Source organism: Rissa tridactyla, chromosome 7 (assembly GCF_028500815.1).
Source record: "Rissa tridactyla isolate bRisTri1 chromosome 7, bRisTri1.patW.cur.20221130, whole genome shotgun sequence".
In the NCBI taxonomy this organism is placed as follows: Eukaryota; Metazoa; Chordata; class Aves; order Charadriiformes; family Laridae; genus Rissa; species Rissa tridactyla.
This window is the reverse complement of record NC_071472.1, coordinates 33251720-33274533: the sequence shown is the minus strand read 5'-3', so window position 1 is coordinate 33274533 and position 22814 is coordinate 33251720. Positions and strand designations below refer to the sequence as shown.

The following is a 22814-nucleotide window of genomic DNA, read 5'->3' as shown; positions in this document are numbered from 1 at the left end:
CCAGGTGATGTCTGCATTTTAATGTGGTGTGGCCACATCCCTTGCCCTCAGTTCTCCTCTTTCCCTTTCCTCTGCTCAGAAATCCCCCAAAACTTTCTCTCTTTTACAGAGAAGACCAGAAGAAAACCTCCCAGCTCCACAGTGTTTTCTCAGGCATTCCTCCATACAAAGGAAATAATTTTTGAAACGGAAAATAAACCAACTATGGAAAAAATAAGCTCCCGTTTCTCCCTGTTTCAAGTGATGTGAATGAGGCTCCAACGGAACTCTTTCAGATGTTTCAAGCAGGTATGTTTAACATCTCCCGAGAGATGCTGCAGCATGAAGACCAATCGTTTAACAGAAAATACACACAAAACCCCACACCTGGTGGAGCCAGAGCCCGGTGTGGGGCAGGCCCAGGGGGGAGGATGGCTCCTGGGGCTCTCCCGAGGGCTGCAGGGACGACTCAGCCCAGCCACCTCCCCTTCCCAAAGTTGGACCTGCTAGCCCAATGGCGACTGCTGCATTTTGATTTATCTGTCCCGTTATAATCAGCACTCATTACAATCACTTAGAGCAACACTACAGGCCTCATTATGGACTAGGCACTCGCTGCCATTAGTCTTTAAGAAGGATAGCGCTCAATTTGCCTGGCAACATGCGAGGTCCTGACCTTGGAGCTATTAGGGAAAAGATTAGACTGCAGTGTGACCATGTGTGCAGACATGAGCAAACCAAATTAATTTCTGGCAAAGGGAGGCACCAGGCAAAGACCCTGCCATCCTGAGGACACCTGAGAACTTCTCCATTCCCCAAAGGACACAAGCTAATGGCACGTTTAAAGGAGCCTGGTTCTGAAGGTGAAGCACATCCGTGGTATTTAGAGAGATATTAATCCAGTTTCCCCACAAAGTATTTGCTTGGCTGATCAGATTAAGGGATCCAGCCTTCAACAGCACACCCCCACCACAGCAGGCCCCAAGAAATCTGTGATACTTCACAGCCTCAGACATATTGCACCATGTGTACCCAGCTGCTACAATAATTAGCTTATGAATGTATCAGCTGGTTCTGTGATTTTTATAAATAATAACTAACCTACAGAGCAGAAAGATTTTCATGAGCCTAATATTAGCAAGAAATTGCAAGGTGCGCCTAACTCTGAATTGTCATTGTGCTAAATGCCCTGTCTTCTCTCACATTGTGCGGGACTGGATCTCCCCCAACGCCATTTATAAATATTTATTTTTGCATCGCAACGGCAATGTATTTGTGGCAGCTTTCTTCACAACAGCCATCATTCGCTCACCCCCACACATACACACACGTACCCACTGCGTGCATGTCTACACTTATCTGCACCAAATCTGTCCTTTCATTGCTCTTTTCCTATCCTTCCCTTTATTCAATCAAGCATTCATTCTCTCGTTTGTCCATTGAAGACCCTTATCTAGCCATCTACGGGGCTGCTTATTAGGTGATAGCTTTGGCTAATACGTGAGAAAATACAGCGCTGCAGCTTACTCGCACATTCTTCATGATCGCCAAGTAACCGCCTTCCCCATGCACAGATGAAAAGTCTGCATCGGATTTTTTTAATTATTTATTTAAATAATCTTAGCACGCCATCCAAGAAAGTTTTGCAGTACCAGGCAAAAAAAAAAAAAAAAAAGTGTAAATGTCAAATAAAACAGTGACAGATGACAGTATTCTCTATTGAATAGCACCGTTTCTTCGTGCGTGTTCAATGAGAACTCATGAATTATTAATACGCAAATCTCCCTTTTCTGTTAAAAATCTCAACTTGGGGTTTTTTGGTTGCAATTTTTTTTATTTTCTTTTATTTATTTCTTTGGGTCTGTGTATGTTACACAGAGCTTTCCAGGAGAATTATTTCATTTATGAAATGCTAACATACAGAAATTCTTGGAGCTACAGCCATTCACAGTGAATTTTCATCTATAGCTACATTTATTTGCATGAAGAAGAAGGAGGAGACGGTCTCTCACCACCTTTTCCCCCCACTCATCCACAACATCTGAGCTCACTGCATTGCAAGTAAATCCAACTTCTGTGAACGTATTCTGAAAATCTAACAAATAACACATCCTTCCCCAGATCCGTGATACGCTGTGTTTCTGATCCTGCCTCCCCTGCACATGGCAAGTCTGGCTCCACTGCACAAACCGCCCCCCTGGCTCACACAGAGTTACCAGGAGAGTTTGGTACACACCAGTGTCAATATGGGTGGCAGAACCCGGCCCCTCATGTCAGCTTCTAAGGTTCTCAAATGGGAATGTCTTCCATTAAAAATAAGAGGAGGAAAACCAGCACAATTAAAGGATGCTTTTGGCTCTACAGTCAGGCACACCCAGTGCCTGTGGTTACAAGGAATTCTGCTCAGAACTTCCTTCGTTTCACCCCAAAACTTCTAGAGGCATCGACAATACAGCCCAATTTAGCTCATTGAAGAGAGCTGCAGAGAAGTGCTGGCCTCTATTTTTGTTGTTCTCATGAGACAAGATAAACATTTTCTAAGCATTTTATTTGATAAAACAAATAATATCATATTAATGTCCTATTTTTAACCTCTCTCTCTGTCTCCTAATCAAATACATTTCCACATAGCTAAGCAAACAACAACAAAAATCTGCAGGAAGCCAGCCATTCCCATTGTGCTTTTATGCTGTTAAAGAAACAGCGTGCTTACTACACCAAAGCATCAGCCTTGGCGCGCTCGAACCCCCTCGAGGGACAGTTTGCTGGTGCGGCCAGCGCCAGCCAAATTCTCTGTCACTTATCCCTGAGCCCTTTTTAGCAGCTCGACCCTTTCACTTTTGCCAGACTTACCCTGGAGCAGGGGAGGCTGCTTTGGCGGCCAGAGGTACCAGACTACAGTAAGGTCAGGTTTTCCAGTGCTCAATGAAGGTATGGCACAAATATCCTGACACCCAGAACTGCCCCCTGCAGATCTGCTGACTCCAAGGACCAAATTTCTGCTTAAGGACAAGAAAGCATATGGGAAGAGCTCAGGCTCAGTTATGGCGGTGCTGCAAGGCCGGTGCTTACACTTCGAGCAGCATCTCTACTGAAAGCCACTGCAGGAGGCGGCAGTTGGGTCTTCACGGTGGCTTAGTCACGGGCAGCCTTTCTGCTTGGGCTGGACCACAAGGCACTTGGAGACGGGACAAAACTGCAGCTGAACTGACCTTGTGCTTCCCTCCACTTATATTGACATTAATAATAATAATAACAACAATACAGCTAGTTTTCTGTGCTGATATTTTCTAGGGTCTCCAGTGAAAGCATGAGTAGGCAAATGAAGAGTTTTTAGTAAGAGTGATTCAGGAATAAATCTCAAAAATAAATGTAAAAGGCCATTTCCTCACCCACATCATCAGTGCAGAAAATGTCAACATATGTGACAAAAGAGAAAAAAAAGCAGCAATGATCGATGCAAGTCTTGAAAGATTGGGAAAGAAATGCTGCGTTCCCCAGAGAAAGCTCGCTTTCTACATGGGATCACAGGAGTCCTCTGGACAAACTTCCTCAGCCTCTCTTCCCTCTGCTTAGTTTGGGACTCTCTGCAGTGCGAAATGAGCCAGATAATATTCAGCTCTTGTTCCTTAGTCGCCAAACTCTCTTTCCATGAATCCAATAAGTGTCTATTAAAATAAATAAACCCCCTAATGATTCAAGATAACCTAATCAAGAAAGCTGAAATGGATAAAAGACTAACTGTAATGGAGAGTTCTGTCATGGCTTCAATGAATTCTTGATGAGGGCCGGGGGAGGGGGACTGAACCTGAGACGCTTTACTTGGAGGATTTTGATACAGTTCAAGGTTAATCACTCGATAGCCTGGATTTTCTGAAATGCTCAGTACTTTCCCTCCCCAAAAAATTCAAGGCAAAATGCAGAGCACTTTCATGAGGGCCAGTTTCTCACTAGCTTTATAAAACACAAAACAACACCAAAAAAATGAATGAGGTACATGAGCCCTGACGTATCTTAGATCCATGGGAACACCAAGTCTGCTTACAGCGCTTGGCCTCAGAGGGAAGGATGCTGTGCACTGAGGATATTTACAGCGTGCCAAGTTCAAAATAGCCTCTCCCCACGCTATAGAGGAAATGTGGGCTTGTGGTTAGGGCAAGCAGCCCGCCATCAGCTCCCAGGTCTGCCAAGGACTTCCTGAGCAAAGCCCCAGCTCCACAACCGTCCCTGCTTCACTTGGCTGCTGAGAGGCTAAAGGCACTGCTGCAGATGCTGTCCTGGATGGGGGTCACACTGTGACTGCATATAGAAGTCTGTGAAAAAGACTGTGAAAAAGACAAAGGTATTTCAAAGAAAATTTAAGTTCAGTCAAGGAGAGAAATGTCTTTCTGTTTTTTCTCCATATGTAACAAGAACATCAAAATATCAGCATAACAGATATGCCCCAGCTGTAGAGATTCACAGCATCATAAATGCACTGAGATGCTACAGCAGTAAGAAGTGTCCTATATGCATACACTATATATGCTACACATCTTCACCACCAGCTGTTTTTCCTAGCTGTTGTTCATCTTCACTGGAAGCTAATTAGTTTAAGGGCACAGAAAATACCTATTATAAGCTAAAAGGGGTGAGAAGGCATCCCATCATATCAAATGAATACAAGGGAATATGTTAGGAAGGAGAGAGAGGGAAGGACAAAATAAAGGGTCTCTAGAGCTAACCCTGCCTCAGAAGTGACGTTGCTCATCCCTCTCGCAGTACCTGTACTTTCTTCTTGGACATGGACAGGAGGTGAGGGTATGGGCAGGTGGCCGTGCTGCTGAGTCCCTTCTAGGATGGACTCCTACTGTGGGGCTAACACAGAGAACAGGCTTCCAGACAATCTTGGCAATGAGGCAGGGATCTCAACAAAAAAAAAGAAAAGTCAGCGGAGAAGGGAGGAACTGTTGGAGTGATTTCCATCCATAGGCCTGTGTTTCTCTTAACCTGAAGGACCTCAACTGAAGAGCTTTTCTGCCCCCAGCCTCCAACCCCTGGTCAAGTTTATTTTTTGTTCGTTCATTTTTAAACAGAGCAAAGGTATGACTAAGAGACTGAGCTTTGCCAGCTTAACGCTTTTTTCAGATCATAGAATCATAGAATGGTTCAGGTTAGAAGGGACCTTAAAGATCATCTAAGTCCAGCCCCCTGCCATGGGGGCTCCGAATATTGCTCCGTGGGGTCTCTCTTGCTTTACTGTGGTGCAACTGGAAAAAATTCCAGTCCCTTGAGGAAGAATTTCAGTTTCAAGGGCTTACTTTTTCTTTTCACTGGACTGGCAAAGTCAAAACCTTCCATTTGCACTGCCCGGGGCAGAACCCCAGCAGCACATGCCCTGCTTCCCCGTGCTGCCCCAGCCTGATTAAGGAGAGTCTCTAGTCCTGGGAGAACTGTGGGAAGTTCAGTCTCCATACTGATACAAGCTCTGCCCTCCCTCAGACTGTCAACAAGCACTCCAGCCAGCTATGCCCACTATTTATTTTGACGATAACTGTTTACTATGAACAGAACTATATTCCTAAACTCATTCTGCACAGACTAAGAAAAAAGCATCCGCTGCGGACAGCACAGCCTCTGGTAGGGCTCTCACTAGCAGAAGTCAGAGGGGTGATGCTGCTGCGCAGTATTACAGAAGTGCTGGCACATGGTCGCGGGGCAAATTGTTTTCCTGAAGTCGCACTATAGAGCAGTTGCAGAACTGGACGTAGAAGCCAGTTTTCACGACTGACAGTCCAAACCTGCAGCAACTCAAAGTCAAAGTCTCCGTCTGTCCCACTGCCCAGCTCTGGAGACACACAGGCCACCTGAACCTCTCTGAAATGGCACACTGGAAACCCATCTCCTCGTGAATTAAATATAACCAGGAGAGCCCAAAGCGCAGATTGGAAATCAAATCCTGGTGTTCTGGCCTCACTCAGAAATGCTCCCAACGTGATAATACAGGTCCCAGGTTTAGCTATTTAAAGGACAAAGGGCACTAGCAGGCGGCATCCCCAGAGAAGCATGCTGTCCAGCGGGTACATCACTAACAGCTGGCAGCTGAAATAGGATGACAGCTTTGGAGGCTGCATTTGGTGGGCACTGAGCCCCTCAGCTCCTGCTGCCTTCAAAAATACCAAGGGATGCACAGCACTTCACAAACAAGACTAAAAATATCTAGATAGATGTTGCAAGGAATAAAATGCATACTAAGGTAAATACGTGATGAATAAGTCAATGTCTAAGATGAATGGCTGGAGATCTTTATGAAGGTGGATTCCCTTAAAGAAGTCTCACCATACTACCTTGGTAGCTCCTTGAGGCCCTGTTCCTTGCATTTATGTTGACTCGCGAGCTCTGTGATTTCTAACCTCAGTTTCTAGCAGCTGCCCTTCCCTGTAGCTGCTGAACTGAGACTCTGCCATGACTTAAGAATAAAGATGGCTACTTGTTAAATTAGAGGTCAATTAACTCCACCAGTAGATGATGCCACTTGCAATAACTGCTCTCAGTGGGTACCACTCTTCCTGCATGAAGACAGAAGACGAAATGAGGCCTCCATTGGCTCTGGATGCTCTCTTGGGTACATGACATACAGCCCTGCGTATAAAATGTCAAAACAGCCCTGTCGGAGATTCACTGGCTGCTAAAACTGTGAAGATCTCACAGCACCGTGGATTGCTGTTGACAGAAAAGCAGCGCCCAACATAACACATGCCTTGTTAGCAAACTGGAAGCCTCTCAGTAGTCTGGGGTGAGGGAATAATAGAGGAAGCCAATGCAATGCAAGACAGGCCTGTGGAGAACAGCAAGTGAACGAACCTTGGCGGAGAGTCTAAGCAAACCCTCAGACTAGCTCTTTTTTTCCCTCTTTCAAACTCTCTCTTCTGCAAACATGGGCAGTTTTCAATGAGCGCTTCCCACCACGTAAGTCAGCTGCTGAAATCAGCAGCATCTTCACCAAAATGCCCATCACTGGCACAACTGGCCTGCACAAAGAACTGGGAAAGCCCTGCCACTAGTTTTCAGACAAACGAGACGTAAGGCAAAATGCCAACCATCCCACCATGCCGGTGTCTCTCCCCTACACAAGCAGCTGTGACTTTGCTTTTGGCATTCCTCCTGGCCACAGGGCACTGCAGCCAGCGTGGGACACCACAGGCACACCAAGCCAGGACGGGGGGCAGGCACGCAGGTGGGCTTTGGGGCAGGGGGAGGCCCATACTGCTATGGTTCTTGGCTACAGCTCCTCTGTCCCTGCCTTCCAGTGCCCCCATAAACCACTTTCATGCTCCAGCAGAGCGCTATGACATCTCAGCATGGCGAATGCTGGGTCATCCCAGGGAGCCAGCATTGCTTTGGCAGGGCTGTGAAACAAAAGAAACATCAGCCTCAGAAACACTTTTTTATTTGCTGCTGCTGAAGAAACAAAACCTTTATGTGCAGCAACTTTGCATTAAACAAGAACATTTGTGGATCCTGTTCTTTAACCTTCTGCATCTGGCTTTCAAAATCTGCCCTGTTCTTTTTCCACGTGAAAGACTATGGAGCTTATTTTTGTTTTGGTGCTGGTGTGCAATGCTGCCAGAGAAGCACACTCAAGCTGGCACAGACCGAAGCTGGTGAGCCACCCAAATTATTGTTGGGTGGTTCAGTCCCTCTCTATTTCAAGAAGCCTCTGGGTATAATGACAGGAAGCTTGCCGGCAATTTTAAGCCAAACCTCAGAGAGGCTGGCATTCAGTCTGTGTTAAACGCTCCTTATTAAAAGCTGTCCAGTCCGGATTCTGGGTGGAACTTTGATATCTGCATGGAGTAAAGAATAAGGGGCACGTTTGCAAAATCAATTGTGCAGTTTTTATATTTACTGCACGTTTACCACATATGTCATTTATTACACAGTGGAAAACCGTTAAATGCACAGTAGTTGTGCCAAGTGGCATTATGCTTTTAACAGCTTTATTCGTTTAACAGCTCCAGTTCTCATTATATTTTGCCATGTGGTACATGAGATTTTTATGCATTTAACAGTTTAAAAGGGTTCCATGGTATTTTCCTTTTATGTATTTCATACTGTGCCTGGGATTTTGTTTGGGGGTAGAGGGGTTGCAGACTGTAACCCCTGTACCCTGACAAGAGAAAGCAAAAGGCAAAGAAAATTAATGATTAAATGAGGAAAGGAAAATGAATCAGACCTTCACGTGTCAGGGCACAAATACCTGTAACAAGGACAAGGCTCTCCCAAGTGCTTTGATAGCCTTTGATGCTTTGTTTATACGCCTCTCAACCTCTTTTTTTACATCTACTTTTACGACTACTATGTTGTTTCCCTGCAGAGAGCAAAAGAAAGTATATATTCTGCAGAGTGCATGCATCTAGGTACTTCTGTTCCACTCTCTCATTGTCACAGACACGTTCGTACCTTTTTGCGTGCATCCTGATGCACTCTCCTAGCACCGCCGAGTAATTTCATCCAGGATCATAAGCGGCCCTTTTCACCGAGTAAACAATCCCTTCCAACAGTCTCCAATCTACTTGCTGCCCTTCCTACAAAAAAATTCTGACTGTCTTCCTTTCAACAAAATCCCTTCTGGTGCATTATATTTTTTTAAAGAGGTGGATGAAATTTTTAAATTAATGGATCCTCTTCAAGAATTTCACCCTGACCTAGGTTTGCCTGCATGTATTTTTTAAACCCAAGGTGGAAATTAATCCAGGAGAACTCACTGCCGTGGCCTCTCATGCCTTTTTGTAAAAATGATTGGATCCAATGTGAATTATTCACATGGCAATACCGTCTGCAGCACATACAACATGCAAGAAAAAGGAAACACCTGCCTAATATGTGGTTTCCCATTGCCTTCCCTCAGTTAATCACTTAAGAAAACAATTGCTTTACCTGCGAAATGAGAAGGATGCCACCATTTTGAAAGGCCCTTGTCCCACTAGCAGAGGTGAAAGTTATATACCACCAGTGGGAGAAGACACGCGTGTTTGTACAAAAGGGCAGAAAAAGCTTGGCTGTGAGCTCATCCTTTCCTCAGCCTATTTTAAAAGGGAAAAGGAAACCACTTAAGCAGGCAAAAGCCAAAAACACGACAGGTTCCCCAGAGATGAAGATTATTATTATTATTATTGTAGGAACAGATGTATTTTTATTGGTGGGAGGAGGAGATGGGTCTAGCTCCAACCCCAGAGTTTGCTTTAAAAACAAAACCCCCAAAAGCCCCGCAATAACAAAACCCCCTCCACCACTCACCTGACTTTTATTGGCAGCCACTTTGGCAAACAGAGCTTGAGATACCTTGGCCCTTTTCATCTCCTGTTGGATCTCGTCATAAATGGCAGCTGTGATGTTGACGTTGGCGCCGTCCGCCTTAATGGGGAGGTCTGTTGTTGGTGTCGAGGTTTTGGCCTACCAAGAGACCATGAAAATAATAATTAAAAAAGTGCTGCTTTCAGCCCAGCCATCTGTGCAGAAATTATCAAAGGATTTCAGTCAGCTGATGCCAAACTGCATTAGCTACAGAGGGACACTTCCTGTCCATTATTCTAATCAGGTTAATTGTGATTGGAAATAATTGCAGTGCATTCCTATAGGACATGCAAGGCCCTGTCAACTCTCCCCCTCTCCCTCTCCCAGCATGTTTATTGAGCAGCTCAACAACAGGATAGGTAGCCGGGGCACTGGGCTGCAGGCAGTTGCTGAAGTTGCCTTTGCCAGCCAGCTACTGCCGCAGAGGCACCAGCCTCTACCTTCTCCCCCCTCTCTAAAAGTGGCCTACACCTTGGAGGAAGAGCCAATTCTCCCAGAAAAAATGAGTAAATGGGTAGAGGTCTCTAAATAATAAATTATTACTCAATTTAATGCACTCCCTCAAGTCTCCCTCATCCTTTATTAAAACTATACGTATGTCATTTGAGTATGTATGGTTTCCCAGCTTTATCATCATTATGCTAGCCAGACAGTCACCTAATTTCACCTAGGAAATCAGTGGAAATGAAAAAAAAAAAAAAAAATCATTTCATAAAGCTGGGCTTTGGCATGCCTTTGATGTGCTGCCCTCATTCTCCTAAACTCCTATTGAGATTTTGTGTATTCCGCTGCACTCCTTTTAATTGAATGATTTCCCATCAGCTTCTGTGACAAATGAAGGACAATAACGGATGCTGCCAGTACTTTCCCCGGGCTGGACTACCCCTCCACGGCTTCTATCAATACAGTTCAGCAGGCTGCTACAAGACTTTTATTTTAAAACCCCTCGTCCGTGGCGGTCCCCAGAACGTACTGGCAGGCGAGGGAGCGAGGGCGGTGCGATGCTCGCTGAGCGCTTCCAGCACCAACAGCCCCTTGGAGAGACAGATCTCGTTTGCTTTCCTGAGCTCGGAGAAGAGATACCAGGGCTGATCACTGTACCCCTTACACCGTTTAAGGGAAATACGTAGGTTACTGATATAAAACCTCTGTTTTCTTTTGAGATGTAAAGGTCTTAGGAAACAAAACAACCTAGGTGGCAAAGCTCACACTTCCCAATAGATCCAAACCTCCCATAAACCCTGGTGACATTCAGATATTTGGCCCAATTATAAACCTTTTCAGCTGGCTCCTGTTTTTGCGCCAGAGTTGAAGCCTGCTAGAGTACATCTAATGTTAATTTTTAACTAGGCAGACATGCCCAAATGCCTATTTGTTAATGGGAAGGTTAACTAGGCAAAACCAAACCTTCTGAACTTCTCCTTCTGTTTTGCTGCCGTCCTCCAAATCTTCCTCTCCCTAACGTCTTTTTTGTACCAAAGGCCACATTAATAATGGAGCCAAAATCCAATCAAGACAACAATCTAGACTAATCACTCTTCCTACCGCTTCCAGATAAAGCTTTAACCAACATCTGTCTTCTCCCCTTCCTACCCCCAAGCTCAGCAGGCACTCCTCTGGACTTGTTCCCTGCCTGTTCTACATGGGCAGGACCACGTAGAAAGAGCCTAAGATTTTCCTGCTTCTGCTAAGGCTAGACCCCACATTCGGGGGGGGCATCTGGACGGCAGCTGGGGCAGACCAGAGCCACCCATGTCCTTGGAGGCCAGTGCTAAACCCACCACCATTCACAGGTCATGAGCATGTGCTGGGTACAGCCCGAAGGATAGACTGACAGAGACACCACGCTCTGAAATTCAGCGTCCACAGATAGATGAGAGTTAGGGCAATTGTGGGAAACATAAGAAAATAACAAAGAGATCATGGGAAGGTAGAGGACTGTGCAAGTCTGTCAGGACTCATTTAATGGAGCTTAATTTTACCAAAGGCCTTGCAGTGCTTTGATGGGTATAAAAAAAACCCTTCCCAGCCTCTGGAGCGTTTGGCTAGCGCAGCAGCCGAGGTCACCATGGCCTCAAAGGCCATTATGGAGGCCTGAGATCCTGGGAAGAACAAAATTAGTATGTAAGAGAAAGATTTAAAATACAGATCCATCCTGCATGAGTCTCCTACAGTGCTAGTTCCACAGCCACACGTCAGAAACGAGCCTGCCCTACACACCTTGAAAGCTGTGCCATTTTTTATTTAATCACCGAAATAGGTAGGGCAAGTACCAAACCAAAATATTACAGTGACTGAAATAAAGTATTTTATGTTAGAGGCCTAGATTCAAAACCGGTCTTGAGATTAACAAGAATTTTGCTGTTATTTAAATGTCTCGTTGCAAACAGTGGGCAAAAAAGAAAAAGAAGTGCTTGCAACCACAGTGCCAGAGCACTGAAACCCAGCCGTTGCTGCTGGTCTTCCACGTGCACACAATTACCTCTAAGAGCTCACTCAGAGCCTCTTCCCCACAGCTCTGACACCCATCTGCTGGATCAATCTGCCGTTCTCACCTTGGGGCAGGTCCTGAGCAGGGGACACCCATGAGGCGGGCGAGGGGCTGGCTCCGAGAACTGACCCGGGTTGCTCTGCGTGCCCCGACGCCAACACTTCCACAGGTATCATCTGCCAGCGCTCACCTCCTACCCGGTGAACTCAAGCATCATTCCCAGAAGCATTGCCGCAGGAGATCGGTATCTATGGAAACCACGTTTCCAAATGCCATTCCATCAACTTCTCCAGCACCCAAACGCAATTCCCAACAGGACGCTACAGCTCCTACCGCCGCCGCCCCAAAGCACCCCGCTCCTGGGTAGGTAACGTACCTGCCTGGGGAGGCAAGGCTGCCGGGAATCACTGTGCTGCACGTGAGGATGGCATTTGTCTCGTCAGAACTAATACCGGGCATATGGGGAAGCACAGTAGCCGTGCCGCCTGCCCGGGAGCTGGGAAGCAGCCTCATTTGCAGAGGTGTCCAAGTTGTCAAAACAGCACCTGTGCTGACTGGTGCTGGCCCTCAGAGGGCTGGGAAATGTTATCCGGCGGGCACAAGGCGAGCACTGGGTACACAAACCTTTGTGTGTCGCTTTTGCTGATTAAAAACCTCACAATATTCTACTGGAGTCTTCAAGTCAAAATAAGGCAAGGAGGGGCTGCTTTCTACTTCCAGAAAATGGTTTTCTAGCAAAGCTTATCTCTTAAAAAGGCAGGCAAAATTTCCATTATTTTAAATCATGTTCTAGCTGTGGCTAGAATGTCATATTTCGACAGAGGAATGAGATGGGGCAACAGATCCAATTTTTATTCTTGCTGGATTGCATCTAACCTCTCAATTTCCTTCTGTTATTTGATTTTAGTTGCGAAATCTATTGCAATAAATGTAAGTAGCAATAAGCTAATTCTTTCATGAATAAATATAAATGCAGAAAGTGGATACACTCCTTAAACATTAAAATAGTTCCCTTTATAAATTCATTTTCACTGAAAGGTAACTAAAAAAGATAAGAGTTATGCAATGAATTTCCCATGTAATAAAAATTCAGCATCAAACTTGTGTTGGCAGGATATGCTTGGTTTCAGGGAAAACAGTTCTTTACATCATGTATTGTGGTGAAGTGCATCCAAACACCAGGGTTAAACTGAACAAGCACAACAGTTTCTACGATATCAACACACTTCCCTTAAGGATGATCAGTTCGCACATAAAACTACCCTCCCCCCCCACAGTACTTACCTATTTTTAGTAGCTGCGGCCACAGAATTCAGTATGAGAAATGCTCAGTAATACTGTTAAAAGCATGGCTAACACAGACCGAGACCTTGCAGACTACAGGACTGTGAAAGCCCCGAAGAAGAAGGGATATACGGGCCCATTTACTAAAGATCAAGAGAAGTATTAGAACTGACCCGTCATGTCTGCACAGTTAGAAATTTCAAACTCAAGTTAGGCAAATGTCATGACAGGAGTTAATCACCTCTGTGCAAAGCACCCTCGCTTTTTCAGAGTATACGTCTGGGACTGCAAGCAGTCTGATAAAAGGGGGGATGACTAGTACGGTGTAGTATGTGGATGCTCTTTCCTAGTGCAAAGGAACAACCTACCAGGGAAGTGGGTGGCAACAGCACGTTAATAAACACGTGCAGTGAAGTCAATGAGATGACAGCTGCTTTGGAGCTGTAAAGCATCATCTTCCTTCCCAGCACCCTGCCCATCTCTACTTTCTGTACTTTAAATAATTACTCATGTAACCATTTAACTCAAGGACTGTGATTTCCTATGCATAACACGGAGCGCACTGATTTCTAGCAATGTCTGTCTAATTCACTGTAGACCTCTGATCACTACACGCTTTTTATCGCAACATACATATACCTCTCCACAAGCCCAGAAATTTCCTGTGTTCTGCAGAATGCAACTGACACAGATAAAAAGTTATACCCACTATCTTTCTGTAATATATTCTATAATAGTCATTTAGTGGACATATATCAACAGCCTGTATGTAATGCCCACGTGCACTCTTTCAGGCGCTAATGTTACATGCTTTTTTGCTTTTATGTTATTGATTAAAGCTAGAATCACCATCACAATGTCTTGCTGAAATCCACTAAACATCTCTTAACAGCCACTCCAAAACCTTACAAAAGGATTTCCACAACTCATCTGGGTGAGGGGAGCAACAGACACGGGAAGGGCGGAGAGGAACTGCTTCCCTGGACTGATCCACGCAACAAACAGGTAACAAGGGATCACATCTTACCTGGGGGGTTCTGGAGGAGCTTGGGCTGCTGGCAGCTGAAGACACCATGCTCACGTTGGGGTTCATACTTCTCTCTCTCTCGTCCTGATAGATACGATCCCGCTCAGAGTCAGGCAAGTTGAGGAAATTCTGCATTGCCCTTAAGTTTACCAGGAGAGACTGGGAAGCTGTCCTAGGGTCTTCTTCTTTACGCAGGATCTCTGACAACAAGCCCTGGTTCAAAAAAAAAAAAAAAAAAAAAAGCCCAGTCATGTGTTGGTTTTTCTTTTTTTTTTAAATTTGTTTAGTGTAACCAGCTGGGTTGCAATACTGAGAACCTACATCAGAATCTCATGGGCTCTCCCAGAGGGGATATTTTGTAGGAAAGTGTTTGTCTTCTGGGGGCTGGGATTTATTTTGGAACTGTCCTATTCTGGCACTGTAATAAGCTTCTGAGTATGGAGATGCTGGATAGGAAGGTAGGTGCACTGGGTAGAAGAAATTGCAGTTACCGCCAGGTGCTTGCTGCAAATATTTTAGGAGCTGTTAGATCTCTCTCGATATCTCTCTTTCTCTCTCTCTCTCTCTCCACTTGAAGCTGGGAACACTTGGCAATCCTGTTCATCTTTGACAAATCTGCCAAGGTTGGTAAATTTAGTTTCGACATTTAAATAGTGCAGGAGGTTTATAAAGAAAAACGTTTGGCTGGGTTTTGATGTTATAGTCCGTTCATTTTGGTTTGGACAGACATTTCTGAGAGGAGAAAAATGGAGCAATAATAAAGCCTTAGAATCTAGCTTTAGGGATTTAACCCATTCTTTCATGCCACATTTTAAAATACCACAGACTTTACATTGCAACCATGAATGAACACCATATTCATGTAGTTTTTACAAAACCCATTATTCCAGGAGGTAACCAGCACAGCACTTCCAAAAAAAAGGAAGGGGAAAAAAAAAAAAAGAGTTGGAAAGATGAAAATGTCATTAAAAGAGGCTTAAATCTAATGATGAGATTAATTTTATGCATAACTGCATGCACTCAACAGTTCCACAGATTACCTAGAAGTTAAAGGCACAAGGCACAAGCCTGGATCAGGGCCTACAGAAACGATCAGGACACAGCATGTGCCACCAGCTCCCCCCAGGCACCCCCTCGCACCTGACACATCACAAATGGGTATTTCACCACAAAAAGCAGTAATGGCAATTTCCTGAACTACAGATGTTTAAACGTACCGGTGTCCAAAGAAGCAGACAGGGATCATTTCTGCCCATGGAGACTACTTATAACATACCATAAGAAATGGGGGTCAGAGGCACGTTATTTTAAAAGGCTATTCTGCCAATATGTTTCCCGGAGCACTCCGACTCCCTTCCTGCTTCCCGCCTGCCACGACCCAGAGGCTCCCTGCACTGGTGCTGCCAGGAATGCCGGCCACAGGAGTCGTGTGAAACCCCGGTTGGAGCTCAGAGGGTTCACCTCGACCTGCTGCCGTCAGAGGAGCAACCTTCAGCAACTGGGTGTGAAGGGACACCACAGTGTCCCCAGACACCACCCAGCTGTCGCTGCTGACATGAGCGTTTCGCAGGTACTTTACAGCCACGACCGAGGCAAGCTGCCTTGCAAGTACAGGCAAGGCTTACGCCTTTCTTGTAAGAAAAATGTTACTAGAAAACAACCACGCAGTCAAAACCCTGTAACATTTATTAATTTATTTTCTTCCATATCAGAGAGTTTCCTCCAAAAAGCCTTGCCACTGCTACTACAGTTGGCCATTTAACCAAATGCCAACATTTTTAGTACATATTGATCTTATCTACCAGACTTCCTGACAAAACCAACAGACCAGCAAATGACATATCTGCATCTGCATTTATCTGCTATCTGCTATTACACACACACACATTGAAACACATACGTGAAAGCTCTGTTTCAGCAGCTCTATTTCAGCAGCGCTTACACCAGAAGTGCTCAAAGGAAGCTCCACACACAGCCTGAAGGTAGGCTGCACACAGGTCTGTCTTCTCAGCTCCTCATCTACATAATCAAGCTACGAGATTCCCAATTACATTTTCCTGCAATTATCAGAGTAGTTACCAGAAAGACCGGAGCTGGGAATGAAGCCATGGTGGGACCCTCTGGTCAGAAATGGGATCGGAGAGAGAAGCCAGCTGGTGAAAAAGGTCTGCACTGGGAAAAAGTGTGAAGAAGGTGCAGTGCTGGGCTGGCCTCTGCTATGCTCTGCAACTTCCACACAACTGCATGCTCATACTTGGCCTCCTCCTCAGGGTTTACCACCCCTCAGAAAAGCTAGGCACATTTTGAAAAGCTTTCCAAGGTTTGCCAGGCTCACAGGTCAAGGGAAAATAACTGAAAAAGGACATTAAAGAATCCTGAAGCCATGACTTGAACAATCCTAAGATCGATACAGCAAGTCCCTATTATAATTTTCTCTTGAAGTCACTGGAAAATTCTCCAAATGCAGTAAATAAATTAAACGTTGGTTCCACAGATTCTCTAAATTCTTAATTTCCTGTGTCTTTTAAAGGATACATAACTTCTTTTTTTAAAAGAAAAGATCAACTTCAAAAATTAATAGGTTTAGGTTGAAAGAAAGGTACCTGAAAGCTACTGGAGCTGACTCTAAGACAGCTTTTTCTCCCCTCTGTCTTAGCCTGGCTAAATTTATGGTCCAATTTCAAAAATGGAGAGCAGAAACATATGTGAAAGCATGCCAGCAATTACTTTGCAGTCCAGTCACTGACTCCCTATGTAAATCAGAGGCTTAATGGTACAAGTGGCTTGGTCATGGCACTAACAGCTATCTCACTGCCTGAGATAACAACTCGTGTTTGAAGGCTCTGATTCATCACCAGGAACAGCTTATCATGAGGTAGATTCAGTGGTTTTGAACTCTAGCCTACACCTCGTGCTTCTACAAGGGTCTTACCTCTGCTACAAGGGCGTAGCAGTATTTTGCATTGCCGCTCAACCACCCGGCTGTACAGCCTCACCACCTCATGCAGGCACCTGCTCCAGGGAGAGCGACCGGCTCCTTCACCCAGCGCTGCGACGGAGGCAGCCCCTCGCCGAGCCCTGCTCCCCCATGCCCTGCTCCAGGCTCCCAGGTAGAAAACCTGGTTGCAAAAAGGGTTTTTCTGCGGCTCCTCCAAGGGCTTTGGCAGCTTAGGAACCATGTAAACAGCAGGAGAAATAATAGGAAAACTGGCTCAGAGGGAAAAATCTCATGTCCTCCTGCAACTGAAGATAAACAACGCTGGCAAACAACAGTGGCTAGATAGCTGAGTGATAGGGGAGGACAATAAAATAAAGTATCTTGAGAGCAATAACGTTTACAATAATATAATTCTGAGCTACTGAAGTATACACAAACTAACCAGTGAGCAACGTTATAAAAAATAAAGTGATATTAAATAATCTGTTCAGCCTTTTTGTCACCTGCAACAAATTAGGCTTTCAATATGCAAAACATCTTCCTTCCAGAAAAACAAATGATCATGATTTCATTTAATTGTAATTTAATGAGGCATAATGTATTTTTTAAAGTGATATACACCAGGTGTGTGGTGAGGAAACTGGCCCTGCCAGACAAACCCTACTGTTTCTATTTTTGAGAAAACCCTAAAGCCAGCCAGGGACTGTTTTCATTTCTGCAAATTATGTTTCTGCTGGAGGGGGTGAGGGAGGGAAACCCGCAGCATTTGTACATTTGTTATAAAATTCCATTGGCTAAATAAGCTCATTCCAACTTCCTTACATCTCACATATTAAAAAAAATAATAAAATAAAATTGGCAGTTTGCAGAGTAACCAACTCTGCAAACCTAAAAGAAGACCTTCAGGGACCAGAAAGTCTCAAAATGATTTTAAAGAGCCAAATAGATCTTCTACACTGAACACAGCTCTCAGGATACATTTTAGGACACAGAGCTTGATAATATCTTTGCTTTTCCACTCCTGTGCATCATTTTAAAACCAGTTGCTGAAGAGGCAACTGATGAAAAGTTTAACGTTCACACAGGCTGTGCTCGCAAACGAGGCGTGCGCTCACCCTGAGACGAGGACTCTGCACAAGCACAGTTTGGCTTACCCTTGGAACTTGCACCATTTTTAAAATTACACACTGGATCCATAATTGACTTTAAAAAAATAATACCAGTGGTGGAGAAGGGAGGACAAGTCCAATCAAAACAAAAAAGTCACTGGATCTATTTAAGGTAGGATTAATTTTGACAGTGTTTTTTCAAACTAGCTGGAATGTAGTCCTTCCAGCCAGCAAAGTCACTGTCGTGGGGGTTTGCTTTGCACTCATTCCATGAAACCCCGTTTGTGAACTCACTTCTTTTATTTTTATTAACTACAGGACTTCCAGGACAAACAACCCAAACATTATGGGCAAGAAATCTTTTTTTTTTAGCAACTTCTGAAAGACGATGCAGTACAATGTAGAGTGAATCTTCTTCAAAATGATTCCTACATCTGAAGGACCAACTGACCAGCCTTCGAGGCCAATGCAAAGGCTTGACCAAAGCCCACAAAAGGCAAGCGAGGCCGTTTTGCCTTCTTCCCAAAGGGCTTTGGCTCAGGCCTGGCAAGGGTGTAAATGAGATCTCAGTGGGACAGCAGACTGCACTACCGGTGACCGAATGCAGGACAGCTTTGCAACCAGAGCTTTTCAAAAGCAATGTGGATGGGAGTGCTGGGTCATGCTGGAGTGCAGCCCAGACACCGATGTCCTGGGGACAGAGGAGGATGAGGGCCATCACGCAGCAGAAGACTTGCAAGCATGGGCCAGGACCTCACACGTGTCAAGTCCGATGACTTGGATGGGAGCTGTGCTCCCCCTCATACAGACCTAAGCAATGTGTCTACCAGGCACTAAGGTTAGGAAAGTTCAAAACAGGCTTTGGACAATCGAAACACTGGCCAAGGCAAAAACTTAAATAAACCCAACTAATGTGCTAAACCTCAGTTTTTATATTCTGTATAAGGAGATTATATATATGAAGGACTAAAAAAGCATAAACACTTTTTTCATACTTTCGGTTTATTTGTGCCTCTTCAGCTATTGCCAAGAGCAACAGAGAAAATGCTGAAATACTAGAAAAATATTGCTTCTGTAGTACTTAAAGCTCCACGTACATTACACCCAGTACTTGTAACTGACCGTCTCAATAGAAAAGCTATTCTGCTTCCCATCAGGTATAGAAGGGACTCTGATCAGGATCAGAAAATGGAGGGATTTATTCAAATTCAACATCTGAATCTTAAAGATCAGTGATATAAACCTGTCCCCTTTCAGCATCTTAGTTCAGGACGCAACGCCTATTTCTAGCACGCAAGGCAGCACTCAGGAAACCCCTGGTAGCTACTCATTCCTACTGAACTACACTGAAATCATACCTTCAGCATATAACAACAAACTTGATTTTGCCAGGCTAAAAATGACAGTTTATATTTAAAATTGTTTGCTACTTGCAACTGAAAGCTAGAGGAGACAGATCAGCGCGGGAAGCTCTGCAGCAGAAGCACCAACTTCTCATAACCCTCCCAGGAAATGAAGCTCCTCCACCTGCTGTGTTTTTCTCATGTCAAGGCAGGCTTTTACCATGGCATCTCTTTGCCTCTCTCTACATTTACACCAGGTGCCACCTTCAATATTGTCTTCTGGGCTGAATAACATACATTCGAGGTGGGTGTTGGCCTCTTCTCCCAAGCGAATAATGACAGGACCAGAGGAAATGGTCTGAAGTTGCGGCAGGGGAGGTTTAGATTAGATATTAGGAAGAATTACTTTACTGAAAGAGTGGTCAGGCACTGGAACAGCCTGCCCAGGGAGGTGGTTGAGTCACCATCCCTAGAGGTATTTAAGAAACGTCTAGATTTGGCACTTCAGGGCATGCTCTAGTGACAGAGATTGTAGGGGGTTTTTTTGTGTGTGTCTGGTTGGACTCGATGATCTCAAAGGTCCCTTCCAACCATGAAGATTCTATGATTCAACAATTTGGAAAATACTTCTCTCTGCCTCTAAGTATACCGCACTCGACAAGAACCTCTAGATGAAGTAATTGCAGGCTTCTTAGAACTCAAGCTTATTTTCAAATGCTCACTGCTTTGTTTCCTTTCCCTTGCAGCTCTTCCTAATTCCAGGTAGGATATAAAGCAGAAGTGCTGGAAGTCTCTTAGAAATGCTTATCCTGGCAACGTGTCCAGTCCAATTTTGCTGAGCTAAATTGCTTTAGATAATCAGTGGAAATTTGTGAGTGCTTAGCCAAACCAAGCACCTTCATATCCATCTTGTTGCAGTTTCCATCGGGCAAAACTGTGTTTGTACCCTGTTTTCTGACCAACTCCTCTGTCTCAGTGGGCAAAACATGCAGTGCCACTTTCGTGTCACTTCATATGAACTTCAGAACTCAAAGGACTTTGACTGGTTTTCCACTGGTGTGAATGGGAGACCAGCTGCCTCCCAGTGCCCATCAGTGTAGCTGAATGCATCACATCAGTCCCTCATTTATAAGAAATCTCCTGATCTCTAGATTCACTGCCTACAGCCAGAGTATAAGCCTCGTCCTTAAACTCATTTAACTAATGCTAAAATACATACATCTCAGGAGAGAGCTGCTTAGGCACAAAGCATTTAGAGGCTGATTTGAATAAAACTTATACAGGGTGCAACAATGACAATTTGATTTTTATTATTAAAAATGAAGTGTTTAAATCCTCAAAGAAAATGCCTTTATTGCATTAGTTTAATAAAGCCTCTTTTTTATTATGGTATCTCTTTTTATGAGGGAAGACAGGATGCGCATGTGGAGCTGAATGTGGATGCATGGGGGAAAAGAGGCAGAGAAAGACCGACCACCTGCAGTCACAAAGTGCCACCATTTATATGACATGCATGTCAAACCTTTATACTGAAATATGCTGGAAAATGAGCAAGACACACAGCTCGTGCACACTGTATATCCGTGCATTTGCTTCCAAGGCTCAGGACTCCCGTGCATCAGCTGAGCAGGCAGCAGCCGCCTCCTACAAGCACGCATTCTGAAAGCCTGACTCACATGCTACTTAAGATCTTTTCATTCAGCCTATTGAATACAATTAAGTTAATTGAAACTGAAATTTTGGGCAGTGCAAAACCCACTGTTGGAACAAATATCCCATGTACCAAAAATCTGCAATTTATTAAATTAAGCACTTCCCTTACAGACTGCCTTCTTTCCTGCGAGTACAACAGAACGCTGCTTGTGCCACATTACACACAAGAATAAAACAAGCAGGCAGCATGAAAGGGTTTCATGCAATAAGAGAGAGTTTTCTATGGGGAAAAAAAAACAACAAAAAATCCCCCCCAAAACCAAAACCAGAACCCTTGCTAATTGAAAATCTGTGCACAATGGGGCAGACACCATAGCAATGAATGCAGCACAACTGTCTCACTAGATACCAGGCAGAGAATTAAAGCTGCTTGTCTTCCTCTCACGTAAGTTAAAGGGAAAATCATTTGCAAAAGGAATTCTGTCCAGGATTTGGCTCCCCAGCAAGTAGAGGTGGAAGAGTTAGTTATTTCAACAAGCCATATTTCTAACCTTAAAGCCTCTTAGAGGACCCTTTTCTGATCCCACTTCAGTTTGGGGCAATTTTCCCAAAGCAAGCAGAATTAGACATAAATGAGGAGCCACCACCCACCTCGCCTGCCCCCAAAGCCTTTCTTTGGAGCTTCCTTACCAACGATGCTCCTGCTTTCAGAGCCGCCAACCCCTCTATAACTGACTGACGCCACCTTTGCATGACACAGAAGCGTTATTTCCCCCTTCCTCGTTGCAGGAGCCAGGACTTGCCCACAGTCGCACCAGAAGCTGAGGCACCATCCAGCATCGATCCTGCATTTCCCTACGCCTCAACCCGCTCCTGCAGCCACGGTGAGACTGAATCCCTCGAAAAAGTTGGATCAGTTTCGTTTATTTCATCATACATTTCACTACATCTGAGGCTGGTAGAGTTTCCTCCTCCCTGGGCTGTTTACCTCCTTTAATCCCAAGAGGCACGGTCAGGCAACCAGTTAAGAGGGCAGGAGCTGAACTGGGTAAGCGCTGCCTTCCTATCTGCTGGAAAACCAATGCTGTCACCCGAGCTACTCAGGACAGGAGGAAGGGAGCAGTGTTCTTTGGGAAAAGATTTATAAGCAGCCTGAACATGCCTAGTGTTTTTACCCAGCTCTCTTTGTATCTGGCACCACAACTGTTTCATGCAAAAAGCCTCAGGTTCACGGATATTTCCAGTTTCTGAGGCTGTTCAGTAAAACAAGCACTGGCCACTCGCCCAAACATTTTACTAGTTTTGGCTATTATGTCAAAACATTGGCAAAAAAAAAAGATGCTTTAAAAAAAAAGAAAGATATCAACAGAAACGCTCATTCAGTCTATAGGCTGTGCAGTCCACCAGGCACTCCTGAGGAGGAGTGGAGCAGTTCACTGATCCAGTTGATTCAGACTCTCTGGACTCTTAGAAACAGCCTGACCAACCGTCCTGGCTGCAACTCCGCGAGCCTGCAGCAAAGAGGGACACTCAGCAAGCAGGTAGAGGAGGGAGAGTACATTCATTTTCCTTATGCAAAGCAGGATTCAAATGACCTATTTCCAGCTAGGATTTTGAAGAGCACAGATCACTTCACACCTCCAGATTTGCTAAA

The 22814-nt window shown here is 44.7% G+C and overlaps 1 protein-coding gene across 6 annotated transcripts in view; it reads right to left on the bottom strand.

Annotated features, from left to right (window-relative positions):
- SATB2 (SATB homeobox 2) overlaps positions 1-22814 on the bottom strand; it is a 137899-nt gene that overhangs the window by 27337 nt on the left and 87748 nt on the right. For all 6 annotated transcript variants that reach the window (XM_054209630.1, XM_054209628.1, XM_054209631.1 and 3 more), the window contains 2 exons: positions 14118-14330; positions 9259-9414 (listed from right to left, as the gene is read on the bottom strand). In XM_054209630.1, coding sequence (XP_054065605.1) covers positions 9259-9414; positions 14118-14330 — 369 coding nt within the window. The remainder of the gene's footprint in view (positions 1-9258; positions 9415-14117; positions 14331-22814) is intronic.